Source organism: Lampetra fluviatilis, unplaced genomic scaffold (genome assembly GCF_964198595.1).
Source record: "Lampetra fluviatilis unplaced genomic scaffold, kcLamFluv1.1 SCAFFOLD_1025, whole genome shotgun sequence".
Taxonomy (NCBI): Eukaryota; Metazoa; Chordata; class Hyperoartia; order Petromyzontiformes; family Petromyzontidae; genus Lampetra; species Lampetra fluviatilis.
The window spans coordinates 5,001-19,345 of record NW_027621735.1 but is presented as its reverse complement, the minus strand read 5'-3'; the positions used below and the strand labels follow the sequence as shown (position 1 = coordinate 19,345).

The following is a 14,345-nucleotide window of genomic DNA, read 5'->3' as shown; positions in this document are numbered from 1 at the left end:
TCGCTCGCTCGCTCAACGCTCACTCACTCGCTCACTCGCCCGCTCGCTCACTCACTCGCTCGCTCGCTCAACGCTCACTCACTCGCTCAACACTCACTTACTCACTTACTCGCTCGCTCAACGCTCACTCACTCGCTCAACACTCACTCACTTACTCGCTCACTCGCTCGCTCAACGCTCACTCGCTCGCTCAACACTCACTCACTCACTCACTTACTCACTCGCTCACTCGCTCAACACTCACTCACTCGCTCAACACTCACTCACTCACTCACTTACTCACTCGCTCACTCGCTCAACGCTCACTCACTCGCTCAACACTCACTCACTCGCTCAACACTCACTTACTCGCTCACTTACTCGCTCACTCGCTCGCTCAACACTCACTCACTCGCTCAACACTCACTTACTCGCTCACTCGCTCGCTCAACGTTCGCTCACTCGCTCGCTCAACACTCACTCGCTCACTCACTCACTCACTCGCTCAACACTCACTCACTCGCTCGCTCACTCGCCCGCTCGCTCACTCACTCGCTCGCTCGCTCAACGCTCACTCGCTCGCTCAACACTCACTCACTCGCTCGCTCGCTCACTCACTCACTCGCTCGCTCACTCGCCCGCTCGCTCACTCACTCGCTCGCTCGCTCAACGCTCACTCGCTCGCTCAACACTCACTCACTCGCTCGCTCAACACTCACTCACTCGCTCGCTCACTCGCCCGCTCGCTCACTCACTCGCTCGCTCGCTCAACGCTCACTCGCTCGCTCAACGCTCACTTCGCTCGCTCAACGCTCACTCACTCGCTCGCTCAACACTCACTCACTCGCTCGCTCGCTCAACGCTCACTCACTCGCTCAACACTCACTCACTCGCTCAACGCTCACTCACTCGCTCGCTCGCTCAACGCTCACTCACTCGCTCGCTCGCTCAACGCTCACTCACTCGCTCGCTCACTCGCCCACTCGCTCACTCACTCACTCGCTCACTCGCTCAACACTCACTTACTCACTCACTTACTCGCTCACTCGCTCGCTCAACGCTCACTCGCTCGCTCAACACTCACTCGCTCACTCACTCACTCGCTCGCTCAACACTCACTCACTCGCTCGCTCACTCGCCCACTCGCTCACTCACTCGCTCACTCGCTCAACGCTCATTCGCTCGCTCAACGCTCACTCGCTCGCTCAACACTCACTCACTCGCTCGCTCACTCGCCCACTCGCTCACTCACTCACTCGCTCGCTCAACGCTCATTCGCTCGCTCAACACTCACTCACTCGCTCGCTCACTCGCCCACTCGCTCACTCACTCACTCGCTCGCTCGCTCAACGCTCATTCGCTCGCTCAACACTCACTCGCCCGCTCGCTCCCTCACTCGCTCAACACTCACTTACTCACTCACTTACTCGCTCATTCGCTCGCTCAACGCTCACTCGCTCACTCGCTCAACGCTCACTCACTCGCTCACTCGCCCGCTCGCTAACTCGCTCGCTCGCTCAACGCTCACTCACTCGCTCAACACTCAGTTACTCACTCACTTACTCGCTCACTCGCTCGCTCAACGCTCACTCGCTCGCTCAACACTCACTTACTCACTCGCTCGCTCAACGCTCACTCGCTCGCTCAACGCTCACTCACTCACTCGCTCGCTCAACGCTCACTCACTCGCTCAACACTCACTCACTCACTTCGCTCGCTCAACGCTCACTCACTCGCTCAACACTCACTCACTCACTCGCTCGCTCAACGCTCACTCGCTCGCTCAACGCTCACTCACTCACTCGCTCGCTCAACGCTCACTTCGCTCGCTCAACGCTCACTCACCACTCGCTCGCTCAACGCTCACTCACTCGCTCAACACTCACTCACTCACTCGCTCGCTCAACGCTCACTCACTCACTCGCTCGCTCAACGCTCACTCGCTCGCTCAACACTCACTCACTCACTCGCTCGCTCAACACTCACTCACTCACTCGCTCGCTCAACGCTCACCTCGCTCGCTCAACGCTCACTCACTCACTCGCTCGCTCAACGCTCACTCGCTCGCTCAACACTCACTCACTCACTCGCTCAACGCTCACTCACTCGCTCAACACTCACTTACTCGCTCACTCGCTCGCTCAACGCTCACTTCGCTCGCTCAACACTCACTTACTCGCCCGCTCGCTCGCTCAACGCTCACTCACTCGCTCAACACTCACTTACTCACTCACTTACTCGCTCACTTCGCTCGCTCAACGCTCACTCGCTCGCTCAACGCTCACTCGCTCGCTCAACGCTCACTCACTCGCTCGCTCGCTCAACGCTCACTCACTCGCTCGCTCGCTCAACACTCACTCGCTCGCTCACTCACTCACTTGCTCACTCACTCGCTCGCTCGCTCAACACTCACTTACTCGCTCACTCATCGCTCGCTCAACGCTCACTCGCTCACTCGCTCAACACTCAATCACTTGCTCAACACTCACTTACTCACTCGCTCACTCGCTCGCTCAACGCTCACTCACTCACTCACTCACTCGCTCGCTCAACGCTCACTCACTCGCTCAACACTCACTTACTCACTCACTTACTCGCTCACTCGCTCGCTCAACGCTCACTTCGCTCGCTCAACGCTCACTCACTCACTCACTCACTCGCTCGCTCAACGCTCACTCACTCACTCACTCGCTCGCTCAACGCTCACTCACTCGCTCAACACTCACTTACTCACTCACTTACTCGCTCACTCGCTCGCTCAACGCTCACTCGCTCGCTCAACGCTCACTCGCTCGCTCAACGCTCACTCACTCGCTCGCTCGCTCAACGCTCACTCACTCGCTCGCTCGCTCAACGCTCACTCGCTCAACACTCACTCGCTCGCTCAACGCTCACTCACTCACTCACTCGCTCAACACTCACTTACTCACTCACTTACTCGCTCACTCGCTCGCTCAACGCTCACTCGCTCGCTCAACGCTCACTCACTCGCTCGCTCAACACTCACTCACTCGCTCGCTCGCTCAACGCTCACTCACTCGCTCACTCGCCCGCTCGCTCACTCACTCGCTCGCTCGCTCAACGCTCACTCACTCGCTCAACACTCACTTACTCACTCACTTACTCGCTCGCTCAACGCTCACTCACTCGCTCAACACTCACTCACTTACTCGCTCACTCGCTCGCTCAACGCTCACTCGCTCGCTCAACACTCACTCGCTCGCTCGCTCAACGCTCACTCACTCGCTCAACACTCACTTACTCACTCACTTACTCGCTCACTCGCTCGCTCAACGCTCACTCGCTCGCTCAACGCTCACTCGCTCACTCACTCACTCGCTCAACGCTCACTCGCTCGCTCGCCCGCTCGCTCACTCACTCGCTCGCTCGCTCAACGCTCACTCGCTCGCTCACTCACTCGCTCGCTCGCCCGCTCGCTCACTCACTCACTCGCTCGCTCAACGCTCACTCGCTCGCTCAACACTCACTCGCTCGCTCGCCCGCTCGCTCACTCACTCACTCGCTCGCTCAACGCTCACTCGCTCGCTCAACGCTCACTCACTCGCTCAACACTCACTTACTCGCTCACTCGCTCGCTCAACGCTCACTCGCTCGCTCGCTCACTCACTCGCTCGCCCGCTCGCTCACTCACTCACTCGCTCGCTCAACGCTCACTCGCTCGCTCAACACTCACTCGCTCGCTCGCCCGCTCGCTCACTCACTCACTCGCTCGCTCAACGCTCACTCGCTCGCTCAACGCTCACTCGCTCGCTCAACGCTCACTCACTCGCTCGCTCGCTCAACGCTCACTCACTCGCTCGCTCGCTCAACGCTCACTCACTCGCTCAACACTCACTTACTCACTCACTTACTCGCTCACTCGCTCGCTCAACGCTCACTCGCTCGCTCAACGCTCACTCGCTCGCTCAACGCTCACTCGCTCGCTCAACGCTCACTCACTCGCTCGCTCGCTCAACACTCACTCACTCGCTCGCTCGCTCAACACTCACTCGCTCGCTCACTCACTCACTCGCTCACTCACTCACTCGCTCGCTCAACGCTCACTCACTCGCTCGCTCGCTCAACGCTCACTCGCTCGCTCAACACTCACTTACTCACTCACTCGCTCACTCACTCGCTCAACGCTCACTCGCTCACTCGCTCAACGCTCACTTACTCACTCACTTACTCGCTCACTCGCTCGCTCAACGCTCACTCGCTCGCTCAACGCTCACTCGCTCGCTCAACGCTCACTCGCTCGCTCAACGCTCACTCACTCGCTCGGTCGCTCAACACTCACTCACTCGCTCGCTCGCTCAACACTCACTCGCTCGCTCACTCACTCACTCGCTCACTCACTCACTCGCTCGCTCAACGCTCACTCACTCGCTCGCTCGTTCAACACTCACTTACTCGCTCACTCTCTCGCTCAACGCTCACTCGCTCGCTCAACGCTCACTCGCTCGCTCAACGCTCACTCACTCGCTCGCTCGCTCAACGCTCACTCACTCGCTCGCTCGCTCAACGCTCACTCACTCGCTCAACACTCACTTACTCACTCACTTACTCGCTCACTCGCTCGCTCAACGCTCACTCGCTCGCTCAACACTCACTCGCTCACTCACTCACTCGCTCGCTCAACACTCACTCGCTCGCTCACTCGCCCACTCGCTCACTCACTCACTCGCTCGCTCAACGCTCACTCGCTCGCTCAACACTCACTCACTCGCTCGCTCACTCGCCCGCTCGCTCACTCACTCACTCGCTCGCTCAACGCTCACTCGCTCGCTCAACACTCACTCGCTCGCTCGCTCACTCACTCGCTCGCTCGCTCAACGCTCACTCACTCGCTCAACACTCACTTACTCGCTCACTCGCTCGCTCAACGCTCACTCGCTCACTCGCTCAACGCTCACTCACTCGCTCAACACTCACTTACTCACTCACTTACTCGCTCACTCGCTCAACGCTCAACGTTCGCTCACTCGCTCGCTCAACACTCACTCGCTCGCTCGCTCACTCGCCCGCTCGCTCACTCACTCACTCGCTCACTCAACGCTCACTCGCTCACTCGCTCAACGCTCACTTACTCACTCACTTACTCGCTCACTCGCTCGCTCAACGCTCACTCGCTCGCTCAACGCTCACTCGCTCACTCGCTCAACGCTCACTCGCTCGCTCAACACTCACTCACTCGCTCGCTCACTCGCCCGCTCGCTCACTCACTCGCTCGCTCGCTCAACGCTCACTCACTCGCTCAACACTCACTTACTCACTCACTTACTCGCTCACTCGCTCGCTCAACGCTCACTCGCTCGCTCAACGCTCACTCGCTCACTCGCTCAACGCTCACTCACTCGCTCAACACTCACTTACTCACTCACTTACTCGCTCACTCGCTCACTCAACGTTCGCTCACTCGCTCGCTCAACACTCACTCGCTCACTCACTCACTCGCTCGCTCAACACTCACTCACTCACTCGCTCACTCGCCCGCTCGCTCACTCACTCACTCGCTCGCTCGCTCAACGCTCATTCGCTCGCTCAACGCTCACTCGCTCACTCGCTCAACGCTCACTCGCTCGCTCGCTCAACGCTCACTCGCTCACTCACTCACTCGCTGGCTCGCTCGCTCACTCGCTCACTCGCTTAACGCTCACTCGCTCAACGGTCACTCGCTCAACGCTCACTCGCTCACTCACTCACTCGCTGGCTCGCTCGCTCACTCGCTCACTCGCTTAACGCTCACTCGCTCAACGGTCACTCGCTCAACGCTCACTCGCTCACTCACTCACTCGCTCGCTCACTCGCTCACTCACTCACTCAGTCATTCACCCGCTCACCGCTCACTCGCTCACTCGCTTCACCCTCTATCAGTCACTCACACACTCACTCACTCATTCACCGCTCACTCACTCGCTCACTCACTCTATCAGTCACTCACACACTCACTCACTCACTTACCGCTCACTCGCTCACTCGCTCACTCACTCACTCAGTCACTCGCTCACCCACCCTATCAGTCACTCACACACTCACTTACCGCTCACTCGCCCACTCGCTCACTCACTCACTCAGTCACTCGCTCACCCACCCTATCAGTCACTCACACACTCACTTACCGCTCACTCGCCCACTCGCTCACTCACTCACTCACTCACTCAGTCACTCGCTCACCCACCCTATCAGTCACTCACACACACACTTACCGCTCACTCGCTCACTCACTCACTCACTCGCTCACTCACTCGCTCACTCACTCTATCAGTCACTCACTCACTCGCTCACTCGCTCACTCACTTGCTCACCCTCTCTATCAGTCACTCACACACTCACTCCCTCACTCACTTACCGCTCACTCGCTCACTCACTCGCTCGCTCACACACTCACTCAGTCACTCACCCGCTCCCCGCTCACTCGCTCGCTTGCTCACTCGCTCACTCACTCACTCAGTCACTCACCCGCTCACCGCTCACTCGCTCACCCTCTCTATCAGTCACTCACACACACACTCACTCACTTACCGCTCACTCGCTCACTCACTCACTCAGTCACTCACCCGCTCACTCACTCACTCACTCACTCACTCACCGCTCACTCGCCCACTCGCTCACTCACTCTATCAGTCCCTCACTCACTCACAAACTCACTTACCGCTCACTCACTCACTCGCTCACTCACTCACACACTCACTCACTCACCCTCTCTATCAGTCACTCACTCGCTCACTCACTCTATCACTCACTCACTCACTCACCGCTCACTCGCTCACTCACTCTATCAGTCACTCACACACTCACTTACCGCTCACTCACTCACTCACTCACTCAGTCGCTCGCTCACCCACCCTATCAGTCACTCACACACTCACTTACCGCTCACTCGCCCACTCGCTCACTCACTCACTCAGTCAGTCACTCGCTCACCCACCCTATCAGTCACTCACACACACACTTACCGCTCACTCGCTCACTCACTCACTCACTCACTCACTCACTCACTCACTCACTCGCTCACTCACTCTATCAGTCACTCACTCACTCGCTCACTCACTTGCTCACCCTCTCTATCAGTCACTCACACACTCACTCCCTCACTCACTTACCGCTCACTCGCTCACTCACTCGCTCGCTCACACACTCACTCAGTCACTCACCCGCTGCCCGCTCACTCGCTCGCTTGCTCACTCGCTCACTCACTCACTCAGTCACTCACCCGCTCACCGCTCACTCGCTCACCCTCTCTATCAGTCACTCACACACACACTCACTCACTTACCGCTCACTCGCTCACTCACTCACTCAGTCACTCACCCGCTCACTCACTTACCGCTCACTCGCCCACTCGCTCACTCACTCTATCAGTCCCTCACTCACTTACAAACTCACTTAGCGCTCACTCACTCACTCGCTCACTCACTCACACACTCACTCACTCACCCTCTCTATCAGTCACTCACTCACTTACCGCCCACTCGCCCACTCGCTCACCCTCTCTATCAGTCACTCGCCCACTCGTTCACTCACTAACACAGTCACCCACCGATGGTTGTTGTTGATGTGTCTATGATGGTTGTTGTTGTTGTTGCTACGATGGTTGTTGTTGATGTGTCTATGATGGTTGTTGTTGTTGTGGCTATGATGGTTGTTGTTGTTGTGGCTATGATGGTTGTTGTTGATGTGTCTATGATGGTTGTTGTTGATGTGTCTATGATGGTTGTTGTTGTTGTGGCTATGATGGTTGTTGTTGATGTGTCTATGATGGTTGTTGTTGTTGTTGCTACGATGGTTGTTGTTGATGTGTCTATGATGGTTGTTGTTGTTGTGGCTATGATGGTTGTTGTTGTTGTGGCTATGATGGTTGTTGTTGATGTGTCTATGATGGTTGTTGTTGATGTGTCTATGATGGTTGTTGTTGTTGTGGCTATGATGGTTGTTGTTGATGTGTCTATGATGGTTGTTGTTGATGTGTCTATGATGGTTGTTGTTGTTGTGGCTATGATGGTTGTTGTTGATGTGTCTATGATGGTTGTTGTTGTTGTTGCTACGATGGTTGTTGTTGATGTGTCTATGATGGTTGTTGTTGTTGTGGCTATGATGGTTGTTGTTGTTGTGGCTATGATGGTTGTTGTTGATGTGTCTATGATGGTTGTTGTTGATGTGGCTATGATGGTTGTTGTTGATGTGTCTATGATGGTTGTTGTTGATGTGTCTATGATGGTTGTTGTTGTTGTGGCTATGATGGTTGTTGTTGATGTGTCTATGATGGTTGTTGTTGATGTGTCTATGATGGTTGTTGTTGTTGTGGCTATGATGGTTGTTGTTGATGTGTCTATGATGGTTGTTGTTGTTGTTGCTACGATGGTTGTTGTTGATGTGTCTATGATGGTTGTTGTTGTTGTGGCTATGATGGTTGTTGTTGTTGTGGCTATGATGGTTGTTGTTGATGTGTCTATGATGGTTGTTGTTGATGTGTCTATGATGGTTGTTGTTGTTGTGGCTATGATGGTTGTTGTTGTTGTGTCTATGATGGTTGTTGTTGTTGTGGCTATGATGGTTGTTGTTGATGTGTCTATGATGGTTGTTGTTGTTGTGGCTATGATGGTTGTTGTTGTTGTGGCTATGATGGTTGTTGTTGTTGTGGCTATGATGGTTGTTGTTGTTGTGGCTATGATGGTTGTTGTTGTTGTGGCTATGATGGTTGTTGTTGTTGTGGCTATGATGGTTGTTGTTGATGTGTCTATGATGGTTGTTGTTGATGTGTCTATGATGGTTGTTGTTGTTGTGGCTATGATGGTTGTTGTTGTTGTGGCTATGATGGTTGTTGTTGATGTGTCTATGATGGTTGTTGTTGATGTGTCTATGATGGTTGTTGTTGATGTGTCTATGATGGTTGTTGTTGTGGCTATGATGGTTGTTGTTGATGTGTCTATGATGGTTGTTGTTGATGTGTCTATGATGGTTGTTGTTGATGTGTCTATGATGGTTGTTGTTGATGTGGCTATGATGGTTGTTGTTGTTGTGTCTATGATGGTTGTTGTTGTTGTGGCTATGATGGTTGTTGTTGTTGTGTCTATGATGGTTGTTGTTGTTGTGTCTATGATGGTTGTTGTTGTTGTGGCTATGATGGTTGTTGTTGTTGTGTCTATGATGGTTGTTGTTGTTGTGGCTATGATGGTTGTTGTTGTTGTGTCTATGATGGTTGTTGTTGTTGTGGCTATGATGGTTGTTGTTGATGTGTCTATGATGGTTGTTGTTGATGTGGTTATGATGGTTGTTGTTGATGTGTCTATGATGGTTGTTGTTGTTGTGGCTATGATGGTTGTTGTTGTTGTGGCTATGATGGTTGTTGTTGTTGTGGCTATGATGGTTGTTGTTGTTGTGGCTATGATGGTTGTTGTTGATGTGTCTATGATGGTTGTTGTTGATGTGTCTATGATGGTTGTTGTTGTTGTGGCTATGATGGTTGTTGTTGATGTGTCTATGATGGTTGTTGTTGATGTGTCTATGATGGTTGTTGTTGTTGTGGCTATGATGGTTGTTGTTGATGTGTCTATGATGGTTGTTGTTGATGTGTCTATGATGGTTGTTGTTGTTGTGGCTATGATGGTTGTTGTTGATGTGTCTATGATGGTTGTTGTTGTTGTGGCTATGATGGTTGTTGTTGATGTGTCTATGATGGTTGTTGTTGATGTGTCTATGATGGTTGTTGTTGTTGTGGCTATGATGGTTGTTGTTGTTGTGTCTATGATGGTTGTTGTTGTTGTGGCTATGATGGTTGTTGTTGATGTGTCTATGATGGTTGTTGTTGTTGTGGCTATGATGGTTGTTGTTGTTGTGGCTATGATGGTTGTTGTTGTTGTGGCTATGATGGTTGTTGTTGTTGTGGCTATGATGGTTGTTGTTGTTGTGGCTATGATGGTTGTTGTTGTTGTGGCTATGATGGTTGTTGTTGATGTGTCTATGATGGTTGTTGTTGATGTGTCTATGATGGTTGTTGTTGATGTGTCTATGATGGTTGTTGTTGTTGTGGCTATGATGGTTGTTGTTGTTGTGGCTATGATGGTTGTTGTTGATGTGTCTATGATGGTTGTTGTTGATGTGTCTATGATGGTTGTTGTTGATGTGTCTATGATGGTTGTTGTTGATGTGGCTATGATGGTTGTTGTTGTTGTGTCTATGATGGTTGTTGTTGTTGTGGCTATGATGGTTGTTGTTGTTGTGTCTATGATGGTTGTTGTTGTTGTGTCTATGATGGTTGTTGTTGTTGTGGCTATGATGGTTGTTGTTGTTGTGTCTATGATGGTTGTTGTTGTTGTGGCTATGATGGTTGTTGTTGTTGTGTCTATGATGGTTGTTGTTGTTGTGGCTATGATGGTTGTTGTTGATGTGTCTATGATGGTTGTTGTTGATGTGGTTATGATGGTTGTTGTTGATGTGTCTATGATGGTTGTTGTTGTTGTGGCTATGATGGTTGTTGTTGTTGTGGCTATGATGGTTGTTGTTGTTGTGGCTATGATGGTTGTTGTTGTTGTGGCTATGATGGTTGTTGTTGATGTGTCTATGATGGTTGTTGTTGATGTGTCTATGATGGTTGTTGTTGTTGTGGCTATGATGGTTGTTGTTGTTGTGGCTATGATGGTTGTTGTTGATGTGTCTATGATGGTTGTTGTTGATGTGTCTATGATGGTTGTTGTTGATGTGTCTATGATGGTTGTTGTTGTTGTGGCTATGATGGTTGTTGTTGTTGTGGCTATGATGGTTGTTGTTGATGTGTCTATGATGGTTGTTGTTGATGTGTCTATGATGGTTGTTGTTGTTGTGGCTATGATGGTTGTTGTTGTTGTGGCTATGATGGTTGTTGTTGATGTGTCTATGATGGTTGTTGTTGATGTGGTTATGATGGTTGTTGTTGTGTCTATGATGGTTGTTGTTGTTGTGGCTATGATGGTTGTTGTTGATGTGTCTATGATGGTTGTTGTTGATGTGTCTATGATGGTTGTTGTTGTTGTGGCTATGATGGTTGTTGTTGTTGTGGCTATGATGGTTGTTGTTGATGTGTCTATGATGGTTGTTGTTGATGTGTCTATGATGGTTGTTGTTGTTGTGGCTATGATGGTTGTTGTTGTTGTGTCTATGATGGTTGTTGTTGTTGTGGCTATGATGGTTGTTGTTGATGTGTCTATGATGGTTGTTGTTGATGTGGTTATGATGGTTGTTGTTGATGTGTCTATGATGGTTGTTGTTGATGTGTCTATGATGGTTGTTGTTGTTGTGGCTATGATGGTTGTTGTTGTTGTGGCTATGATGGTTGTTGTTGATGTGTCTATGATGGTTGTTGTTGATGTGTCTATGATGGTTGTTGTTGTTGTGGCTATGATGGTTGTTGTTGTTGTGGCTATGATGGTTGTTGTTGATGTGTCTATGATGGTTGTTGTTGATGTGTCTATGATGGTTGTTGTTGATGTGGTTATGATGGTTGTTGTTGATGTGTCTATGATGGTTGTTGTTGTTGTGGCTATGATGGTTGTTGTTGTTGTGGCTATGATGGTTGTTGTTGTTGTGGCTATGATGGTTGTTGTTGTTGTGTCTATGATGGTTGTTGTTGTGGCTATGATGGTTGTTGTTGATGTGGCTATGATGGTTGTTGTTGATGTGGCTATGATGGTTGTTGTTGTTGCTACGATGGTTGTTGTTGCCTCGATGGTTGTTGCTATGATGGTTGTTGTTGTTGTTGTTGTTGCTAGGTCGGGGTGTGTCCGAACGACCTCTGTGCGGTGGACGTGGTGGTGACGGTGTTGTGGGCGAGGGTTGGGTCGCTTGTGAATTCACAGGCGAAGGTTCTGGGGGTCAGAGTCAAACAATCGTACAACAGTGCCACTCAGGTACACACACACACATACACACATACACATACACACACATACACACAACAACAACAACAACAACCGCCATTCGCCACTAAGTGGCGGTGACGTCACCACGACGCTTGTGCCAGGCCAAGTGCACCTTGAGGCCACGTGAAGTGTCGAACGCCCGCTGGCAGGAGGTCACGGGGCAGACCCAGCAGGTGCCACGGGTCGACTGACTGAGATGACCGAGATGACTGGCTGATGCACCACCTGTGCCCCCTACTGTGCCAACTTGCTGTGCTTTAGCCACCCGGCACTCCGCTCGTTGTTGTGAGCGTCGCTCCTCCGCCCTCCGTTGTTGTTGGAGGGCGACTGCCTCCAACTGCCCAGTAGCGTCCTTCACGAGCCTCCTCCACAGAGGCCGATCTTGACACCGCTGGTACCAGTCATCGGCAAGTCCACTCAGCTCCACGTCCTCCTGTACCACATCACTGCATCTCTTCTCTAGCCCGTGCCGCACCCGTTTAGCCCCCTCGATCCGGCCGAACAAAAGCTGTTTAGGCATGCGGTGGCTGGGCATGCGGGCTACATGACCCAGCCAACGCAGCCTTGCCTGCTGGAGGAGCTCACCGATGGGACTTTGCCCAGATCTTTCAAGGATTTGTGAGCTCCTCACACAATCCAGCCTGGTTAAACCCAGGATGCAGGATGGATCGTAGGCTGGCCAGCCTAAATGTTTCCAACCGGCGAAGATGCTCCATTAGGGGGGTCCACGTTTCGCAAGCGTAGAGAAGGGAAGGAATGACCGTGGCCGAGAAGACCCGAAGCTTCGTGCGTAGCGACAGACCAGGTAGCTTCCACACAGCGTTACGCAACCGATGAAAAGATATTGCCGCTCGACTGATTCGGAGTGAGACCTCTGCTGATAAACTGGAGCCGGTCATAAGCACACTGCCCAGGTATGGGAAACTCTCCACTCTCTCCACAACTGCCCCATCACCGATTGGGAGTTGCGGGGGTGGAGTGCCCGATGGTACAAAATACCCAGGCAGGTGCTTAGTTTTGGTGGGGCTGATGGTAAGGCCCCACCTCTTAGTGGCACGCTCCAGTCTCAGCAGCAGCGTCTCCAACTCCTCTTCTGAATGAGCAGCTATTACCAAATCATCGGCATACATAACGTGGTTGACCAATAGGGAGCCATCCCTTGATCGCACCCGGGCGTCGATCAGCCTCCCATTATATCTGCACCGGGGGAATTTCCATTTGGTACACATACATACACACTCACACACACTCACACACAGGTACACATACACACACCGGTACACACACACACACAGGTACGGCCTCACACTCACACAGTGTCTCTCTCCCCGTGTGTCTATCTGCGTGAGTCAGTGTCTCTCTCTCTCTCTCTCCCTGTGTGTCTATCTGCGTGAGTCAGTGTCTCTCTCTCTCCCTGTGTGTCTATCTGTGTGAGTCAGTGTCTCTCTCTCCCCGTGTGTCTATCTGTGTGAGTCAGTGTCTCTCTCTCTCTCTCTCCCCGTGTGTCTATCTGCGTGAGTCAGTGTCTCTCTCTCTCTCCCCATGTGTCTATCTGCATGAGTCAGTGTCCCTCTGACCTCTCTCTCTCTCCACCGTGTGTCTATCTGCCAGGGTCACTGTCCCTCTGACCTCTGGCTGGACCTGACCTCGACCGTGACCTTTGTGGAGCTGACCTTCCCGGCGGTTGCCGTGACGCGCGCCGTGCCCACCATCGACGCCCGCCTGCCCACAGACCTCTTCTTCCCCTTCCTCCAGAACTCCGCCGCGCCCTGCCCCCGCTACACCCTGGTTACTGTCATGGCCGCCGCCCTAGCCCTGCTGGTGGGCGTGGCCAACACGTAGCCCAGCCCCCCCCCCCCTACCCACAATCCCCTTCTTCTAGAACGCCGCCCCCTGCTCACGGTGCAACCTGGTTACTGTCATGGCCGCCGCCCTAGCAATGCTGGTGGGCGTGGCCAACGCGTAGCCCAGCCCCCCCCCCTCTACCCACAATCCCCTTCTTCTAGAACGCCGCCCCCTGCTCACGGTGCAACCTGGTTACTGTCATGGCCGCCGCCCTAGCAATGCTGGTGGGCGTGGCCAACGCGTAGCCCCCCCCCCTTCCTCTACCCACAATCCCCTTTTCCTACTCTACCCACAATCCCCTCCTCCTACTCTACCCACAATCCAATCCTTTTCTACCCACAATTCCCTTCTACCCCTTCTACTTTACCCACAATCCCCTCCTATTTTACCCACAATCCCCTCCTATTCTACCCACAATCACCTCCTCCTATTCTACCCCCCTCCCCTTCGACCCCCGACACCCACGGCCTCCAAAATGGCGCCCGTCGGTTATCGTGGCGACCCCAAAAATGGCCGCCGCCGTCATCTTGGCAACCCGAAAATGGCCGCCGCCGTTGTCTTGGCGACCCTAAAAATGGCCGCCGCCATCATCTTGGCAACCCCGAAATGGCCGCCGCCGTTGTC

The 14,345-nt window shown here is 52.8% G+C and overlaps 2 protein-coding genes across 2 annotated transcripts in view; both read left to right on the top strand.

The window, feature by feature from the left end:
* The window catches only part of LOC144955633 (tectonic-1-like), a gene marked incomplete at its 5' end in the record, with an annotated part of 29,104 nt that overhangs the window by 14,507 nt on the left and 252 nt on the right, over positions 1 to 14,345 (top strand). The window contains 2 exons of the mRNA XM_078885804.1: positions 11,727 to 11,864; positions 13,488 to 14,345. The exon at positions 13,488 to 14,345 is cut by the window's right edge and continues 252 nt beyond it. Of these exons, the coding sequence (XP_078741930.1) occupies positions 11,727 to 11,864; positions 13,488 to 13,718 (369 nt within the window). The remainder of the gene's footprint in view (positions 1 to 11,726; positions 11,865 to 13,487) is intronic.
* The window catches only part of LOC144955632 (uncharacterized), a 2,994-nt gene continuing 2,446 nt past the window's right edge, over positions 13,798 to 14,345 (top strand). The window contains exon 1 of the mRNA XM_078885802.1: positions 13,798 to 13,821. Within this exon, the coding sequence (XP_078741928.1) occupies positions 13,798 to 13,821 (24 nt within the window). The remainder of the gene's footprint in view (positions 13,822 to 14,345) is intronic.